The sequence below is a fragment of the Leucopleurus acutus genome (genome assembly GCF_964270905.1).
Source record: "Leucopleurus acutus genome assembly, chromosome: 2".
NCBI classification, from domain to species: domain Eukaryota; kingdom Metazoa; phylum Chordata; class Mammalia; order Artiodactyla; family Delphinidae; genus Leucopleurus; species Leucopleurus acutus.
The window spans coordinates 180,804,215-180,824,529 of record NC_139143.1 but is presented as its reverse complement, the minus strand read 5'-3'; the positions used below and the strand labels follow the sequence as shown (position 1 = coordinate 180,824,529).

At 51.5% G+C, this 20,315-nt stretch overlaps 1 protein-coding gene across 2 annotated transcripts in view; it reads right to left on the bottom strand.

The window, feature by feature from the left end:
* PADI2 (peptidyl arginine deiminase 2) overlaps window positions 1-20,315 on the bottom strand; it is a gene marked incomplete at both ends in the record, with an annotated part of 44,110 nt that overhangs the window by 20,702 nt on the left and 3,093 nt on the right. For both annotated transcript variants that reach the window (XM_082832307.1, XM_082832306.1), the window contains 4 exons: window positions 198-315; window positions 3,329-3,390; window positions 9,911-9,983; window positions 10,962-11,145. In XM_082832307.1, the coding sequence (XP_082688433.1) occupies window positions 198-315; window positions 3,329-3,390; window positions 9,911-9,983; window positions 10,962-11,145 (437 nt within the window). The remainder of the gene's footprint in view (window positions 1-197; window positions 316-3,328; window positions 3,391-9,910; window positions 9,984-10,961; window positions 11,146-20,315) is intronic.

Sequence of the window (20,315 nt, the reverse complement as noted above, 5' to 3'; positions counted from 1 at the left end):
AAAACATGGTTCCAATTGAACTATATCAATAGTTTTATTGTCTGTTTTTTCCCGGGAGTGGATACCGGAGTCCACCATCCTCAGGAGACCCAAGGTCACACCTGCCTCACCCTTGGCCCAGCCCAAGACTTATCATAAGTGCTTTCATTGCTCCTCCCTGCTCCCCACCCCAAGCTCAAGTGTGGATTCTGTGGTACCTTCCTTGCTGTAGACTTTCTCATCGCTGCAGTCCTCTCTGGGCAACCAGGGTGTGTCTCGGTCACAGTTCACCAGCAGGATGGCTCCCTGCCCCTCAGGGCCCCAGGTCCAGGATGCCTGCATTGGCGAGGAGAGAGGTCAGTGCTGTCTTCTCTATCTTCTGACAGATAGTCTCAACCCCAGCGCAGACCCCATAGGACACTGGAGAGACAGACCCAGTATGACACTCTTGCGGCCACTACCCAGGAATGTAAACTGGTGCAGCCACTATGCAAAACAGTATGGAGGGTCCTCAAAAAACTAAAACTAGAGCTGCCATATGACCCAGCAATCCCACTCCTGGGCATATATCCAGACAAAAATATAATGGAAAAAGATACATGTACCTCTATGTTCACAGTAGCACAATAGCCAAGACATGGAAAAAACCTAAATGTCCATTGACAGATGAGTGGATAAAGAAGATGTGGTATAAATAAATAAATAAATAAACAAACATAATACACACACACACACACACACACACACACACACACACACACACAAAAATGGAATATTACTCAGCCATTAAAAAGAATGAAATAATGCCATTTGCAGCAACATGGATGGACCTAGAGATTGTCATACTAAGTAAGTCAGAAAGACAAATACAATACGATATCACTTATATGTGGAATCTAAAATATGACACAAATGAACTTGTCTATGAACAAGAAACAGACTCACAGACACAGAGAACAGCCTTGTGGTTGCCAATGGGGAGGTAGGGTGGGGGAGGGAAGGATTGGGAGTTTGGGGTTAGCAGGTGAGAACTGTTATGTATAGGATGGGTAACAATGAGGTCTTACTGTATAGCACAGGGAACTATATTCAATATCCTGAGATAAACCATAATGGAAAAGACTATACATATATAATATATGTCAAACTGAGTCACTTTGCTGTACAGCAGAAATTAAACACAACTTTGTAAATCAACTATACTTAAATAAAATAAAAAGGGAACGCTCTTACACTGTTGGTGGGAATGTAAACTGGTGCAGCCACTATGGAGAACAGTATGGAGGTTCCTCAAAAAACTAAAAATAGAGTTGTCATATGATCCAGCAGTCCCTCTCCTGGGCATATATTGGACAAAACCATAATTCAAAAAGATACATGCACCCCTATGTTCATAGCAGCACTAGTCACAATAGCCAAGACGTGGAAATGACCTAAATGTCCGTCAACAGACGAACGGATAAAGAAGATGTGGTACATATACACAATGGAATATTACTCAGCCATTAAAAAGAATGAAATAATGCCATTTGCAGCAACATGGATGGACCTAGAGATTATCATACTAAGTAAGTCAGAAAGAGAAAGACAAATACCATATGATATCACTTATATGTGGAATCTAAAATATGATGCAAATGAAGATATTTACGAAACAAAAAACAGATTCACAAAGATAGAGAATACACTTGTGGTTGCCAAGGGGGAGGTGGGGTGGGGGAAGGAAGGAGTGGGAGTTTGGGGTTAGCAGATGTAAACTTGTAATATATAGGATGGATAAACAACAAGGTCCTACTGTATAGCACAGGGTACTATATTCAATATCCTGGGATAAACTATAATGGAAAGGAATATGAAAAAGAATATATACATGTATAACTGAGTCACTTTGCTGTACAGCAGAAATTAAACACAATATTGTAAATCAACTATACTTCAATAAAATTTAAAAAAATATTTATGGGATGAGTAAAGAACGTATGAAACTTCACTGGCCCAGATGGAGGAAGCCTGGGTAAGTTCAGACCCACAAGGACTGGGTGACTCCCCAGCTCCTCAGCGGAGGTTGGATGCCTCAGAGGCCTCTGTGGTGCCTACTGGCACGTAGCTTGGCCATGGACACAGAGAACATATGTGTGGGGCTGCCTTGCCCTCAGGAAGGCAGGGCTGGGGCAGAGCCCCCTGAGAAGCCTGGGGGAAGGGGCTCCCCTATAGGCCTGAGGACATGCAGATTCTGCAGCTGGCTGCTAGGCCCCGGGCTTCTCAATGGGCTGTATTTATTTAGCTTTTTAAAGTATCCATCTCCATATAATTTAAACCAGACTTTACGTTGTTATTATAAAAGAAATGTATGGGGGCCTCCCTGGTGGCGCAGTGGTTGAGAGTCCGCCTGCCGATTCAGGGGACGCGGGTTCGTGCCCCGGTCCGGGAAGATCCCACATGCCGCGGAGCGGCTGGGCCCGTGAGCCATGGCCGCTGAGCCTGTGCACCCAGAGCCTGCGCTCTGCAACGGGAGAGGCCACAACAGTGAGAGGCCCATGTACCGCAAAAAAAAAAAAAAAAAAAAAGTAATGTATGGCCATGGCAAAAATTTAAACGCCATACAAGGGCAGAAAATGGAAAAAAGAAGCCTGGATGTGCATAGTGCAAAACCAGCAGAGCTTAAAAATGGGGTTGAGGAAAAAGTAGGAATCAACGACTTGGAGAACACAATGCTATCTGTCTGCACAAGTTAAAAATACACACACGCAAACCACACCACATGTTTCGCAAGAATCACAAGAACAGAAAGTGATGTGTTAAAGCCATTGAAGGGCCCCTTTGTAGGGGAGCAGAATGGGAGTGGGGAATGCAGGACCAAAGAGAATGAATGAATGAATGAATGAACGAATGAATGAATGATGAATGAACGAATAAATGAACAACTAAAAACGGGAGAGGGGTTGTGCACGCACCATTAAAGATGATGTGCCTTGAACTGGGAACGATTAATGCAATCTTCTGCTCCCCATGGTCCAAAAAAAAAAAGGCAAAATAATAAGAGCAAATGCTTTGGCAGTACTTCCCCTGTGGCAGGACATTCATCCTTTCCACCAGCTCTATGAACTGGGTGTCCCCATCCTGTGGATGGGAGCCACTGGGACTCGGGAACCTGCTCCATCGCTGTCCCTCTAAGGAGCTTGCTCCTTGGTGGGCTCTGTCATTGGAGTGTGTGTCTGGGAACCTGTCTCCTCATCTGTAAAATGACAGTTGTTGAAGCTTGCTGGGAGGACCACGGCTGCCTGCAGGACCCAGCCTGGGGCTCTGGCCCCGGAAGCCCCCCGTTCAGCCTGCCCTTGTAGCGAGGTACCTTTTTTGGGTTGTTCTTTTCCACCACGCCATCCCGGTCTGCATCCACATCCAAGGAGATCTCTGGGGACAGACACATGGGTGAGTTGCTGAGCCTGCCAGACTGGGTGGGGCTGGGACAGGGGGAAGATTAGGGTGGGATTAGGGTGCAGCTCACCCATCTGCTTGGTTCCCAGAAGGGGAGTGCCTTGCTGAGGGCATCTTAGCCAAACCCCTACCTCAACACCCCCCACTGCGGGATGGAAACACGAGCAGATACCGTGCAGACTGCGCAGCTCTTGGAGGGGCTGCCAGGTGGGTCAGGGATCTCTCACCCCTTTACTGTTCCTCAGTCAGTTCTGGGTGGTGGATGGGATGAGCCTCACTGGACAGATTTGGGAGCCTCGGTTCAGAGAGGCCAAGTCACACGCGCAGGGGCACACAGGTCGCATTAGCAGAACTGAAGCACACACTGCGTCTGGTCTGAATCGAAGCTCATATTTTGAAAACTTTCATAGGATTCCCTACCTGCCTTTTCTAGTCTGCCCTAGGCGTGTGTGCACACGTGCACGTGTGTGCGTTTCTCTCCCAGAACTCCCGGTGGTCTAGGGCCCACCTCTAAGGACTGAGGGTTTTACTTTGGGTGGGAAACTGGGTCTTCAACCCCTCTTGATCTGAGGGTGCCCAAGAGGCCAGGCCACCAGATAGAGGATCCACTGCAGGGTCCCTGTTTATCCTTTCTCTTGCGGGAGGCACCTTCTCTATCCCTCGGCCTGCTGTGGGGACCGTGTGGGGCATTGAAATGACCCCAAGGTTTAGTACCAGACGGTGCTGGGCTTCAACCTTGGTTCTCTGCTTATAAGCTGTGTGGCTTTGGGCAGGTTAGACAGCTTCTCTGAGCCCCAGTTTCTTTATCTGAAAAGTGGGGCCCTTTCCAGTTAGATGAATTGCCCTAATTGCAATGGTGGGCACTACTGCCACTTTCAGCCGGATTTTTGTTGTCGTTGCTGTGGGAGCCGTCCTGGGCACTGCAGGGTGTTAAGCAGCATCCCTGGCCTCTGCCCCCTGGATGCCCGTAACTCCCCCCCGCTATGACAACCGAAATGTCTCCAGATATTGCCAAGTGTCCTTTGGAAGGCAACATGGCTCCCTGAGTTACAGACCGACGGGGTGGGGCAGGGGAGCTGTTGGGAAGGTGATGGGCGCGACACATGAGCTAAGCTGGGTTCAGGGCCCCGAACTGCCTAGTGGGCTCGGCCTCATGCTGAGCATGACTTGGACCGAGGTAGGAGTTGGGTGGGAATGAATGGATCCCTGGGCAGTCCCCTTGGCAGGCGTGCTCTCTCCCTGAAGAGGCAGAAACATCATCTCTCTCTCTCCTAAGTCGGGGTATTATATTCGGGGCCTCCCTTTGCCCACAGTCCGATTCCCTTTTAACCGTGGTTGTGGCTCTTCTGGGTTTTGAAGGAGGTAGGAGCGGGGGGGCTTTAAGGGCACCTGGTCCTTGGAGAGGCAGCACTCCCACCTCTGCAGCCCCACTGTCAGGCGCTACAGGAAATAGTTAAATAAACTCTTCCCATTGATTCCATTCACGCAGCAAATCACTGTTGAGCATCTACTGTGTTCCACGCACCACACAAGTCGTGGGGACCAGTGGTGGGCAATCAGGGCCCCGTGCCTGCTCCCAAGAAGCCCCCAGTTCTATGAGATAAATATTGTTCCCATTTTACAGGTGAGCAAACCCAGACTTGGAGACGTCACCTGTCAGCAAATTGGGCTGATGAGCTGGGAGGCTGGTGCAGGATAAGAATTCTAGGGAGAAAGCCAAGAAGGCGGCACCACCAGCTACTGTTAAAGAGGCTGATGTAAACTTGTAATATATAGGATGGACAAACAACAAGGTCCTGGAGCAACAAGATTGATTTTGGCTCCCAGACCTTCATGAACTTTCCAGCGGGACACTCCCTAGGGAATGCTGCCTTTCGGGGAGGCTGCCTTCCTGAAGCTCCTGCCTGGGGACCGGCTGCAGACCCAGCCTCCTCCGGGAATCACTCTTTGCTTTTCAAGATAACAATCTCTCCTGCGCGTATAGTTCTTTGTGGATGGTACAGCACTTCCCATGTGTGTTTTCCCTTCAATTGCCCCCCTCTCCACCCAGCCACCCGTACCATACAGATGAGGAAACAGACACCCAGCAGGGCATTGACCATGAAGTCCCCAGAGATGCAGAGCCAGGGGTCCCACTCGGGTCTCTGACTCCAGACTCCTGCCTTTGGCCGTTCCCTCCACTGTCTGAGGCTGATCTCTACCCTGGGCTGTTTCCAAAACCCAAGCCTGCCTTTCAAGACCAGGACTTGCTCCCGTGAAGTTCAGGGAAGTTGGCCACCTCCCCACCCTGGCAGCCGTGTGGCTTTGGTCTCTAGGCTGCAAGATGGTTCCACGTCACGGATCCTGTGGTCTGTGAAAGCAGTGGGGCACAGGAGAGGAATTATGAAGCACTTCATTGTGCTTTCCTTCATTACTTACTTTTTTTTTTTTGGCCGTGCAGCGCAGGTTGTGGCATCTTAGTTCCCTGACCAGGGATTAAACCCAGGCCAGGCAGTGAAAGCACCGAGCCCTAACCACTGGACTGCCAGGGAACTCCCCACTATGAATTTCTTAAATTAAATTTTTTAAATCAATGTAATATTTGCACAGTGCAAAAAACAAAAAAAAATCAAAGAGTACCAAATAGCTTCTAAAAAAACCCAGGAGTTCCTTGTCCAGCCCGTCCCCTCACCTGCCTGAGGCAATCTCTATAATACTGAATAACATGATTATTGCTCTTTCTGGGTTTATTAAATTCAGACAAGTTTCACTGACTTCCCATTATGAAATTCAAGGCATTGTGTAATGGGGCTCCCTTATCGCCCACCTCCCGACCTCCCACGGTGCTCGACACGTTCTCTCTTATGACCCATGACCCAACTTCACAGTCAACTGGAATGGCTTCCTCTCCCCTCCACCCTCCCTCAGAAACACCCTCAAGCTATAAGCCATCCCTCAAGGACTTCTCCCCTTCAAAGCTTCCCCCAATGTCCAATTTAACTAGATTCCAAGGGATGGTCTTTGTGGGGACGGGAGCAGGGCGGGCATGGTCTGTGCAGGGCTCTGGCCTCCCGGGATGGCTCTGTCTTCCCTGGGGTAGGAGGGAGAGGACATCTGTTTCAGGGCCTCTGGGGTCCAGACATTTCCCAGAGGCTCTGAATCCTACCTCAGCTCCCCAGAATAGCCCCAAGGTGTCAGGTGGCACCTGGGGTATGGGGCAGATTACCTGGAAATGTCACTGGGATTGGGTTCAAGGCAGTCTGCCCTGAGAATCAAAACACTGCCTCGGCTTCGACACAGAGGCATAAGAGTTTTGGCGGGCTTCCGGCCCCCGTGGACAGTGGCAGGGTGCCGGGCCTTCTTGCCTAACAGGGCAGCTTGGGGAGGAAGGATTCTCTTCCCCAACAGCCAACTAGGGCAGTTATCCTCAGCTCTCCGGAGGGGATGCAAGGAATGAGGGCCTTAGCTGATGCTAAAAATTCTCAAGGCTCCTGTACATGTACTGCTCTCATTGCCAGGACCACAGCAAAGAGGGTGAGATTATTCCTCCCTCCGAGATCCCTCCCCTCCCACTTTCCCCCTTAACCTGGAGGGCTTGGCAAATCAGCCCTAACTGGGGGCTCAGAGGTCCTCAGGGACCAATGAGCTCAAAACTCTCATTTTATAGCTGGGAAAAAGGAGGTCTAGGGAATTCCCTGGGGGTCCAGTGGTTAAGACTCTGCAGTTCCACTGCCGTGGGCCCGGGTTCAATCTCTCATTGGGGAACTAAGATCCTGCAAGCTGTGTGGTACAGCCAAAAAAAAAAAAAAAAAAAATGAGGTCTGGAGGGGGAGGGCATATAACAGGTTTTTGGCAGGACTGGGACCAAGACCCACAGTCTGATTTGGCCAAGGGCGTTATAGTTTCGTTCTCAAATCCCAGGAGGAAGACTGAGGCACAGGAAGGTTCTTCAGCTTCATCCAGGCAGAGGGAAAATGGACTGCCCCAAGAGGAAGGGAGGAAAGCAAAGAGCATCGACTGAGCACCTAGCCCACGCCAGGCCCTCGGGATGCACCATCCCACTGAACCGTTGTAAACACTGTGCAAGAGTGCACCGTGAATCGCATTTTGCTGATGAGGAAACAGGCTCAGCGTGGTGGTCGCAATGTGGCTGGACGAGGCAGAGCCAGAACACTGTCCACTCTGAAGTCAGGGATGTTTTTGGCTCAGCGTGGACTCAGCACAGAACTAGGGTGAGACAGACTCAGATACATCCTTGGGGGCAGCCCCACCATCCTGGGACATTCAGAGCGTTCCCGCCTCTGAGGTGTTGCCCCTGCATGATTACTCAGGGCGTGGGGCTCAGGGGCTCCTGGGGTAGATGCCTGAGGGAATATGGGACCCAGAGGGGTCAGATAGACCAGTGGGTCTCAAAAGAAACCCAATTTTCACTAGGATTGCTGGTGGAACAGGAAACGCAAGTTCAATGAGGTCAGTTTTTTATAAAGCTTTATTTCTGCAATGTAAACTACTGTCTTTTGTTCTGAGATTATGCCCTGCCTACTCTTTAGGTGTTAAAATGTTAAAATGATGGTGATAATTGATGGTAAATGGTTTTATTCCTGTCTTTTCTTTCTGGCCAAGTGTCAAAATGGTCAGGTTTACTATTTTTTGGTTGGGGGGGGAAGAGGGGACACTTCACTGACCCACGGAACCTAAATATCTGGAACTTGGGGCAGTTAAAGAAATCATTGTTCAGTGAGAGCACAGCCTCGGAACCCCGGAAGGATGAGCCTGGTCATTCGTCACGTGCGTATTTGGTATCTTCGGACCCTCATGCCTGCGGCACCGAGAGGCTTGCTCCGAGCACAAGCTTAGAGTCTCCTAGCAGAGCCCTGCCTCCTTACAGTGCACTGTTTTGCCGTCTATCCCGAGTCTGCCATGCTTTAGGGTGGAAGTCTCGTTAGTGGTGTCGTCAGCCCCTGGGCATCTCCCTTCTCTGCCAGGCCTCCGGCCACTGCCCTTCCTGCTAATGTCCTCAGGTGTCCTTGTCTCTGTGGGGTTAGGTTTCCTCAGGGACGGTCACCTGAGACAATCTGGGGGCACTGTGTGCCCGTGAGGTGGACACACGTGCCAGCCCTCAGCTGCGACTCGGGAGGCTTGGGTTTCATCTCCCAAGGCCCCCCGAGGTTGTCCTGAGGAACCCCCCACCCCCAAGGCCAGGTACTCACTCCCTCGGTGCGGAAAAAAGGGCAGGTGGCCAGCAGTGAAGCCCGTTTGGGAATAAGCTCAGAAGCAGGAGAGCACTGCTGTTGAGCCTGCTTCAGTGGCTAAAGACACAGGGTTGGAGAAGGAGGGGCTGGCTTGGGAACTAGTTGTTTTGTGGGGACAGTTCTGAGATCCCTGGAGGATGTGAGATAATTGAAATGGTGGGGTGTCCCACAAACCACTTTCAGGGTTTGTGGCCTCAGGTAAGTTTTTGTTCGTTTTATTTTTTTCAGGAGCCTTGATTTTTCTCATCTGTAAAATGGGGACAATACTAGTGTGCATTCTCAGAATAGATGTAAGAATAGATTGAGATCATGGTAGTAAACCACTTAGTACTGGAGCCTGGCACACTGTAGGTGCTCAATAAATGCCACCTCTTCACCAAAGTCCCGGACACAGAGCAGGTGTTCAGAAAATAGACATTGTCATTTTTAAAGCACTCAGCACATAGTTGACTCTCAGTAACTGGTAGTTCCCTCCCCCTGACATGTGGCCACTCTATCGATGTGAAACTGAAGCTGGATGGACAAAATGACCCACTGAAATGTCGCCCTGGCTTAAACATTATCTGATTTAAAATTTAAAAAAGTAATACCTCCACTGCAGAGGAGTCGAGTGAATGAAGCTTCAGAAGACCACAACCTATGTGCCCTGGCATCCAGGGCAGGGGAGTGCATTGCAAATGGGAAGAACCCAGGAGGGGAATGATCCTGAGTTCTGGACCCAACCTGCCACTGAGTTGCTGTGTGACTTTGAACTAGTTCCCTAACCTCTCTGGGCCTCAGTGTCCTTGTGAATCAAATGAAGGGCTTGGACTAGGTGAGTTAAGGACCCAGGCTGCATCTTTGTGTCCCTGGGCTGGGTCTGGGGAAGGCAAGTGTGTAGCTTGGATTGTTGAGGATAGCACAGGTTTTGTAGACAGGTCATTCCCCTCACTATGAGAGGCAAGTTCTTCTCCAGGCTGCAGGGGAGAGGCAGGAGAGGAACAGACTTTGCTCTTTCTCCTCCATGGCCCCCAGAGCCTGCGATGCGGACCCTGACATTGGGGTGAGTTGCTGGCAGACCAAGGCATGCCTCCTCCTGCAGCATCCCCACCCCAGGACATAAGGGCCTGGGCACGTGTGGCATCACTTTTCGGGCCTGCATTATTCAGAGGAAGCTCTGAGTGCCAGGTCAGCAGCACTGAAAACAGCCCAAGTGTCGTTGAGAAGAGCAGCAATGCCAGCCCCTGGGGAACAAAGGCACCCAGGCCATAGCCATGTCAACTCACCAATGGCCGTGAGGAAGAGCCCAGCCTGGTCGATGGGGGTGACCCCATCCTCCTCATAGTAGTTGACGGTGACCTTGACAGGGAGGGGACACATTGGGAGGGAAAGAAGGGCAGAGATCACAGATCACAGGCAGGAAGATCTGCAACGACCACCTCCCTCCCTCACACCTCACAGCCTGTCAAGCTGACCCTCTCTAAACATCTGAACCCTCTCCTCCAGGAAGTACTCCTGGGTTGGTGGGCTGTTTTTCTCAGATTATCCAACTAGATATGGGACTCCCCTTTCTCAGAGTGCATCCAGGGCGCCGACCTGCCCCCTGGTGCATTCTGCTGCTTGTGGGGGCCGCACATCTGCCTTGGTGTGTGTCTAGCTGCCGCCAAGCAACGAGGGGGCTTAGGTTGCTCTTACTGGATAACGCCCAGCGTCATCAATGACATGGGGCACACAGTGAAGTTCATAATTAGAGAACTTAGGGAAGAGAGAGTCTGGTCTCGGCTCCAGCACTTGGGCAAATCATTTTGCTGCGTGGGCGCTCAGCATCCCGTCTGATACACGATGAGACCAAGGATGTTTGTGGCTGTAACTTCCAATGATTCTAATAGTTCGTCATTCAGCAGCACACGATTTTAACCTGCCATGAAGTCATCATTCTATGATCTAACAACAGGCTGTCTAATACCATAGCCACTAGCTGCGAATGTTTATTGAGCACTTGAAATGTAGCAAGTCCGAACTGAGATGTGCTACAGGTGTGAAATGCACAGCAGATTTAGACTTGATGTGAAAAAAGAATGTAAGCTAGTTACTTTTTTTACATTGATATCATGTTGAAATGATAATATTTTGATGATGGAGTTAAGGAAAAAATATCAAAATTAAGTCCCCCTGTTTCTTTTTGCTCTTTTAATGTGGTTGTTAGAAAACATAAAATGACGCGTGTGGCCCTCATGCTGCTTCAATCAATAGTGCTGGTCCAGCCTGTCTTGATGCCAGCACCGTCGGTCCCCAGTTCCCGCGGCCCTCGCAGGGGCGCCTCCCCGGCCACGGTACCTTGTCGCTGCTGGCCTCGGCGCTCGCCTGGCTCATGGTGAGCCGCAGCGTGGTGCTGGGCGAGAGAGGCCAGCGCTGCTTGCCGTCGGCGGCCACCTCCTCAGGCTGCCTGTCGTGCACCACCTCCACCTGCACGCGCTCCGAGTGCTTCAGGCTGAAGGTCTGGGCCCCGGCTGGGGCTGCGCTGTATGGAGAGAGGAGGGCGGTCACGGGGATTCCTGGGCAGGTGGGACAAGGGGCTTCAGGAGAAGACTCCTGGAGGGACGAGGCTGCAAGGACACTCCCAGGCTGCCTGGTCTCCCTAGGGACCCAGCTATACTGTAATCACCTGGTAGTGAAGAGGGCACTTGTTAAAACTCCAGATTCCTTAAGTGGGGGAAGGGATAAATTAGGAATTAGGGATTAACCGCTACACAGTGCTATATGTAAAATAAATAAACGACAAGGACTTACTGTATAGCACAGGGAACTATATTCAATATCTTGCAATAAGCTACAATGGAAAAGAATCTGAAAAAGACTATATATACACATATATGTGTACATATAATTGATATAACTGAATCACTTTGCTGTACACCTGAAACATAGTAAGTTGACTATACTTTAATTTTTTAAAAAATCACTGTATTCTAATGAAAACATCTTTCGGTCTAAAAAAAAAAATTACCGATTCCTTGGGCCAATCCTGTACCCACTGAGTCAGAATGTTCCAGGGTGGGGCCTGGGGATCTGAATTCTTAACCTGCTTCCTCGTGTTTCTGACAGGCAACCAGCTTGGGAGCCACCTGATACTGTATGGGTGGAGGTCTGAGGCTCAGACAGAGGAATGAGTTTGCTCCAAAGAGAGTGCCAGGCCTAGAACCCTGTCTCCCAACCCCTGTCCAGCGTCTGAGCTGAAGGCCAGGAGACTTCGGCTGATAGAGAGGAGGCACGTGTCAAAGCGCTGGGTTTGCACAGAGAAGAAGCCTGGAACTCGGGTCTTCAAGGGGCAAGCGTGGGCTGGCTCTTTCACAAAGACCCCTACTTTCTGTCACAGCTTTCACAGCTTGGAATTCTCTCTGAGAGTCATTCCTTGGGGCTCTGGAGTGGTTTTCTATTGAAAGGGAAATAACTTTGGAATTCTTGAAAAGCCATCAAGATTTCAGGGCAGAAAACGAACTGGTTTGAGCTGCTTGCTATGGACTGAATGTTTGAGTCTTCCCAAATTCAGACAATGAAGCCCTAACTCCCAATCTGATTGTAGTTGAAGACAGGGCTTTAGAAGATAATTAAGGTTAAATGAAGTCATGAGAGTAAGGTCCTAATCTGATAGGATTGGTCACTTTGTAAGAAGAGGTAGAAGGAGGAGAGGGAGAGAGAGAGAGAGGGAGAGACAGCGATCACTTGTGCACGGAGGAAGGGCCATGTGAGCCCACAGCCAGAAGGCGGCTGGCTGCAAGCCAGGAAGAGAGTCCTCACCAGAACCCAACCATGCTGGTACCCTGATCTCAGACTTCCAGCCTCCAGAACTCTGAGAAATAATTTTTTGTTTTTAAGCCACTGATCCTGTGGCATTTTGTTTCGGCAGCTCAAGCAGATTAAGACACTGGCTTAAGGGGAGATAACAGGCAGGACGGGGAGATAGAGGAGGAAGGTACCCAGGGCTGACAGTTTTGCTAAATCTCCAGCCCCCCGTCTGAAGGTTCCTAAAGGCTGAAAAGGGCTCAGAGGGATTTAGGTGGATTCTCATGGGATTTGGGACTAAGATACAGGTACAAGTGTCTGCCTCAAAGGCACGTCTGCTATTTTGAAGGTCTGGTGTTCCTGGGCTCCCGAAGAGTCCTCCACTGTGATCGGGCATCAGAATCATCAGGGGGTGCTGTTTAAATCTTCACTGTTTTGAAGGCTACAGATCTGTGGATCCCATTCCCAGAGAGTTTGGCTGGCATGCCTGAGGGGCAGCTGAAGTTGTAAACAGTGACCAGGGTTGAATGAGAGCTTTGGGCCAGTGGTTCTCAAGGTTCAGGAGCAGTAGCAGTGGCAGCAAAAGCGTTACCCAGAGGGCTCGTCGAAACACGGATTGCCTGGCCCCTTCTCAGCATTTCGGAAATTCAGTAGGTCTGGAGTGGGGCCTGAGAGTTGCATTTCTACCACGCGTCCAGGAACTGCTGGTGCCGCTGGTCCAGGGGCCACACTTTGAGAACCACTGGTCTAGATGTGCAGCAACGCACTCTGGTGCTTAGAGCCCTGGGATGAGATGGCCAAGGCCCTGAGTGTGAGTTTGCAGAGGCCCCCAGGCAGGGTCTCTTCGATCCAGGCCATAGACTGTGGGAGTTACTGGCAAAGACCACTGGTCTCGGGCATTGGCAGGAGAGACCACTGGGCAATGGTCAGGCAGCCTGTGTCCAGGGCTGGGAAAGGAGCTTGTAAGAGAAGCTCCAGAACCACTCTGTTTCTTGTCTGTCCCCTTCTAAACTCCTCAGCCCATCATGGGGACACTTGTTGGCTGTGGTCTGCTGCCCTCCATTCACATCCAGCATTAGGAGAGGCACAGAGTCTGGGTAGAAACCCAGGATTGGGAGCACATGTGCAGAAGATATGGGTTCAAGCCCAGTTTTGCCGCTGACTTGCCGAGGGGGTCTTGAGTGTGTCCCTCACTCCTTCTGAGTGTCCACTTGCCGACCCATAAGATGCAGGACGACCGCCCATCCCTCCTGTCTCTCATTCTTCGGCGGGGACGGGGGACGGGGTGCCTGCATTTTGCCTCATGGTGTTACCCCGGGTGTCTGTCTTCCTCTGGATTGTAAGCCCCCAAGGGCAGGGTCTGGTCTCCTCTAGGGCCTAGCACACGGCCGGCACATCACACATACTCAGCAAAGAGGGTGGAGCTGAGCAGGACAGAGGTGAACCTTTTAGCAGCTCCAGGCAGCAAATCCCAAAAGGAGGTGTGGGTACCCATGTGAGATGCTTTTAGGTGGCACATGGATGCACAATTTAAAAGAAGATTTATGTATTTATTAAATGTATTATCTTTTATGGCAAGTGATAAAGGTTGGGCATTTATGGTAATCATATAAGATCTCCACTTAAAGTTATAACAAAAATAAGAGTTGGTTTAAAGAAAATTTTTAAGTTAATGGTACTAGAGGTAGAATATGCTTTTGGTAAAAATTACGGGAGTCTGGGCAGTTGTAGGCTCAGATCTAGGAAACATTCCCCTAGTGCAAGTCCTGGGTTTGACCATCAACCTGCTGGTGGCCTTGGGCAAGGCGTTTCTCCTCTCTCAATTTCATCAAGTGTAAAATGAGAGAATGGGACCAGGTCAGAGGTGGCTGGAGTCTGGGGAGCACAGAGGGGGCAGGCCTGGACAAAGGGGTAGGGAAGAGGTGCTGAAAAGCTGGGGATCTCTCTGCCAGATCCCCACCCTCCCTTTAAGCAGAGTCACATTATTTCATCTCGTCTCATATAATGGGTTTCTGCATACAACTCTATTTAGAAAAAATGGCTTTATAAACTCACAGGGCAGGATAATCTTTAGGGCCTCGATTCTGACAATAGTGAGATATAAGTGATGCTTCCTGCCACCCTCATTCCTCTGAGCCAGTTAGAAACTAGAGGAGGCTGCAGAGGCTCGGGGGTTAACGCCCCACCCACACTGGAGCTCTGGGGACTCACACCCTCCCACCCCAGCAATAGTCCTGCTCTGAGCTGAGCAAACAACTATTCTTCCAGCAGCCCTGGCAGAAGCAACAAAGGCATCTATTGTCCCCCGTGGCTGTCCCCCGTGGCTCCGGATGGCTGCCTCCCTCCCTCCCCAGGAAGAACCTCTCAGAATCCCCTGCAGAAACCCAAGAGCCAGGGGCTGCCGCCACCTTGACTGCCCCTGGATGCTGCAGGGAGGGGCCTAGGAAGTTACGGAGGGAAGTAGAGCAGGGATGGTGGTGGCCATGACCTCCTGCTTATGGAAAAGAGGCTAAAGATATGTAGATGGAAGGACAGGCTAGGACCACATCTGCACTGCCCCCCATAGCCCAGTACCCAGGACGTGACCATGCTCAATATATATTCTGGGAATAAACGAATGAATGGACCCACCCTTCTTGGTTTCCCAAACTGTATTACCAGAGTGATTAAAAAAAAAAAAAGAAATCAGGTTACCTGCCTGCTTGAAAATACTCAATGGCTCTTCAGTGTCTACCAAACAATAAATCCAAACTCTGTAGCCTGGTATTCGCCCAGCGGCATTTAGCCACCGCATCTCAACTGGAGTCCCCAGCCTCACTTCCTGCAACTCCTCCCACCCTCTCAACTCCCTGCATGGTTTCATCTCACCATGCATTTTGCATATGCTGCTCCTTCTACCTGTAGTGCTTTCCCCTGACTTCTCTGCCTGGCAACTGCCCATCCCTCTCTGACGACTCAATTGATTTGTCTCCATCCATGTTTATTTCCCCTTGTGGCAGTTTATCTCCTTGAAGGTAGAGATTGGATTTTCTTTTTGTTCCAGCACCTGGCTTAGCACAGACACACGGTAAGTAAATGTTTGCTGCAGGAAGGGCTGGAAGAGGGGACTTGCTTATGTGGTCATTCATTCACTTAACATGTATTTATTGAGCACTTACTATGTGCCAGGAGTATACTAGGTCCTGGGGGGTAGAGCAAAAAAGATAATATGTTCCCGGGGCCCATGGGGCAAATGTTCCAGTGGAAGAGAAAGACTTCTGACGGATTACACAATTATGTGATTACAGCTGTGAAAATTGCTCTAAAGGAGACGTATGGGGTTCCATGAAGCCCTCGCCTGGAGGTCGAGAAAGGATTCATGGAGGAAGTGGCACGTTTGAGTTGAGGTTTAAATTTTACACTCTAAACGACAGTTAAGAATTAGTTAAATCAATGGTTCTTAAATTCGAGTTGCATCGGCAACACCTGAAGAGCCTGTTAAAATACAGGTTGTCGGGCTACCCCCAGAGTTTCTGATTCAGCAGATGGGGTGGGTGGGGCCAGAGAAACTGCATTTCTCTTCCCCCCCCCAACTTTACTGAGGAAAAACTGACAAATACAATTGTATGTATTTAAAGTGTATGACAGGATGACTTGAAACACATATACAGTGGGAGCAAAGTGCGTTGCTAACAAGCTCCCAGGTGATGCTGCTGCTGCTGGTCTGGGGACCAGTGTGAGAACTGCTGAATTTGGACAAAGCGAAGAGAGGAAGAGGAGCAGGGACTTCCAGGCAGCAAGGACAGCCTGGGTGATGGCCTGAGGTGGAAGCTAGCCCAGCATGTTCAACAAACTGGAAGGAGGTAAACGTGGCTGGAGTTTGGGAGCAAAGGGGAGGGAGAGGGGTGGGGGGAGAGGACCCAGATCATGGCAAGGAGCTGGCCACTCTCCTGCGGGCACCGAGGCTTCTGAGCAGGGGAGACGTGATCATTTTTGCAATGCAGACAGATCCACCAGGGTGCAGGGTGGGCAATGGATTCAGGAGTCAACCAAATGAACATTGAGCAAGACTGGAAAGTAGTGTCAGATGTATTGATAGAAGAGGGATGTCCACTGTGCCTGGCCCAAGAGAATTCTGGGTGTTGTGACCTAATATCTGCTCAGCCCCACAAATGCTGTGTGGCCTCTAGGGAGCCAGTCAGCCTCTCTGGTCTTCGCTCAGTCAGTGGGGAGGGTCACCAGCTTGGCCTCGCGGGGCTGGGATGCTCACTCAGCCTGGGACTCGAGGGCAGTACGTGCCTGCTGCTCGCTGGCAGCTGGCTCTCCCAGCTTGTCCGCCTGCCCTGGGCCTTGTTAACACCAGCGGGGCTTACTCCACAGTGAGCCCAGCTCCTGGCAGGCTGGGTTTAACACCCTGTCCTTGGGTCTTTGCAGGAATCTGAGGGGGTCTGTGGGTGCCAACCTGGCGTGCAACCCCATGGCGAGCACCCTCCAGGAGCCGCCTGGTGTGGTGGTGGCTGGAGGCCTGGGGTGGGTAGCTGGTCTGGACAGGGACGGGTGAAGACGAAACATGACTTTTGTCTTCAGCCAGCCTTCTTCTGTGCCTGGGAAGCTCAGCAGCCTCTCTCACTAGGCACTGGTGCCTCCAGCTGCCCAAGGTCCCTCTGCTGAGGGAAGAAACAATCTAATCTATGGTCACTCCCTCCGCAGACACCTTCAATGACTCCCTCCTGCCTGCAGAACAAAGTTTAACACCTGAGCCTGGCATTCAAAGCCCCAGTTTAAATGTGTCCACCCTCTAGTCTTACACTCCAGGCTACAGAAACTATGCCCTTTCTGCCCCCCACGTGTCCCGACTTTCTTGCCAGGTACATTTGCTCCTGCATGGCCTGTCCTGGTCACACTGTGAACCCCTGTCCACCCTTCAGCTAGGTTGCCACCTCCTCTAGGGAGTCTCCCCTGATCCTATTATGATCCAGGACTCATCTCTCCCTCCCTTTGCTGGTGCTTCAAACAACACTTAACACTTGTTCAACATTTCTCTCCCATGAACGTTATAAACTTTCTGAGGCCATAGTTCATTATTATTTGTTTTGATAATATTATAATAAACCCAATACTAATTCCTGATAACCACTTACTGAGTATTATGTACCAGGCACTGTTTCATGCCCCTGGCCCACGTGACCTCAGTCCATCCTTTCGATAACCCCATGAGGCCTGTATTAATGTCATCCCATTTTACAGATGAGCATGTTGAAGCCCACAGAGGGCAAGCACCTGCTCTGAGTCTCAGGGACAGACTGAGATGGGCAGGGTGTGGGGTAAACTCAAGTGCTCTGAGCTCCGGGCCCGGTTGCTCCGTTCCTGGGAGAGGATCCAGAGGTTACAGTCCTCCTTAAAGGTCCTTCAGGTAGGGACACCTGGCGGGGGAGGGGGACTGTCAGGCCTGGCTCAGGAGAGGATCAAATGAGAAGCCCCCTACTTATTTTGCACGTGGGGCTCAGAGGTCCAGAGAGGGGAGACCAAAGGCTGGCTTCCTGCCCTGGGCTCCTGGGTGAGTGACCAGCATAAGCAGGCTTGGGCCAGTCAAAGCCCCAGGCATGGGGTTGGGCCCGGCTGGGCAAGACAGAGCTGTCTCCGAAAACTGGCCTCCCCCAAAGTTGAACAGGTGTGCCTGTCCAGCGGGGGGTGGACACTGGGGTGAGCCCCTGCCACTGTGCTCAGGCCCTGTGGGTAGGGAGGCAAGGCTCTCAGGGACCCCAGCCGTGCAGGGGGCTGTGGGCTCGAACCACAGGGTGTCAGCTGCCCCTTAGGACCCTGCCGCTGCCCGGGAGCCAGCCTGATGCCCAGGCCCTGGAGCAGCTCCTGGCAGGGCTTCCTTTTAGAGTCGAGGGCTCTGGGTGTTGTTCTAATTTATGGGGCCACCTGACCTGGCCTGAATGCCACCTCCTGTCATTCTCTCAGGAGCAAGTGCTGCTCTGGCCAAACTCGGCCACATGCCCTTGACCTTCCACCGGCCCGTCCAACGGTATCCATCCCTTGAGGCCGGGGGTGGAGAGCCCAGTGACAGGCCAACGATAGGCCCGTCCACATGCATCCCTGGCCACAGCCATCCATCCATTCAGCCAGCCAAGGGGCCCTTCAGTGACTTGAGGGCAGGAAGCTCACAGGAAGAAGGAAGACAGTGAGCAGGGAGAGGACGAGCCTAAAACACGAGCCCTAGCAGGCGGCCCGGCAGAGAGTCACGGGCCTGGTCTCCACACTACCGCCATTTACCAGCCGTGCCATCTTGGACAAACATCCCTTACCTCAGTTTCCCCCAAAATAGTACCTAACTCATAAAGTTGTTGTGAGGTTTAAACACATGTAAATTATTAAGTACACGTGAGATGCGTGTGCAAGGTGCCCAGAAGGCTGCCTGGTACAGAATAAGTTAGCTAGTAATATGAAGTAAATAATAAGATCTGCAAAGATAAAAACAATAGTCAGGAGGTAGGGAGTGACTGGGGCTTTGGGTCGGGCACTGCGAAATGGGGTGGAATCAAGAAAGCTGCTTGGAGGAGGTCACGTGAGCTGAGACTCGCAGAGGTCTGGGGGACAGTGTTCCAGGCAGAGGGAACAGCACCTGCAGAGGCCCTGAGGTGGGGATGAGGGGGGCGCGTTCCAGGGCCAAGAGCATCCACAAAACCAACGTGGCCGGAGTGGAATGCGCGCAGGGGAGTCAGCAGGAGATGGGGCCTGGCACCCTACGGGGAGGCACCAAGTCCTCGTTGCTTCAGACCGGACTGCTGACCCTCCCTGGCCTTTGCCTAAGGATACCTTCTAAAACACTCAGACCAACCAAGAGACAGACAGAGGGGGTCTGAGTGAGTTGAGGGAGTGAGATGGGGATGAATTTAGATTCGGCAGGTTCTCCTCCAAGGCAGGATATGGAACTGCCCCATGCCCTGTTTTTCCAGCATTTTGCTATGCTGACGTCTAGGAATTCCTGCCCTGGTACCACCTTTCCTATCTTCTGCCAGAGAGTGATGGGCAAGACCCTGCCGGGAGAAACGGCTGGTGAGCCTCTGCCTTAGGGTATCTCAGAGAAAGGGGCCCAGGATCACCCCTACTTCCTACCTCATGGGCTCATCACGAGTCAAATGTAACCAGGAGAAAGCCCTGGAGAGGCAAGAGATAGTTGATACCATCGTCTCTGCTCTGAAGCTCCTGCAGACCTCAGGGTACGGGTCCTGACCTCTCTCCACCAGGGAGAAGGGGACACCGGCCCAATGGAGAACTCTCACGCCCCAGGACAGACGCATGAACCAGGGAGGGATAGGAGAAGCTGTCTGCACAGCCTAGTCTGCGGGAGAGTCGGGCAGAGCGCGATCACCCCGTTAATTTACTCCGAGGCTGCCCCTTCTCCAATCCCTCCAGGCTCGGGGGGCGTCCGGCCGAGGTGAGCGGGGAGGGTGAAACCGACATGGGGGTGCCGCTCACTCAATGTCCTCTCTCCAACTCCAAGCCAGAATCAGATGGGGACCCCGGCCAGCCCCAGTGGAGAAACGGCTGCCAGCTAAAGGGACCATCAGGGGGGATTGTGCGGGGACAAGGCGTACATGTGCCAGACCTAAGATAAGTACACTTCGGGCTGGTAGAAGGGAACAGCAAGTATCTTCAACAGCGATCGCCAAGGAGATCTCCAGGAAAATCCTACTGCCTTCTTTCCGCGCATCTAGTTATAGCTTGCCAGAACTCAGAATGTGGCTGGGTCAGGTCATCATCCCCAAAGGACCAGTTTTGCTGGGAGAGGGAGGGTGACCCTCAGGGCCTGCTGAGGAAGGGGCAGGCGAGGCCCCTGCTGTGTGTCTGGAGGGGAAGGAGGTCGTGTGTACATCTCAGGAAAGGCGGCCCAGAGCCCTTGGGAAAAGGGGTGGGTGTTGA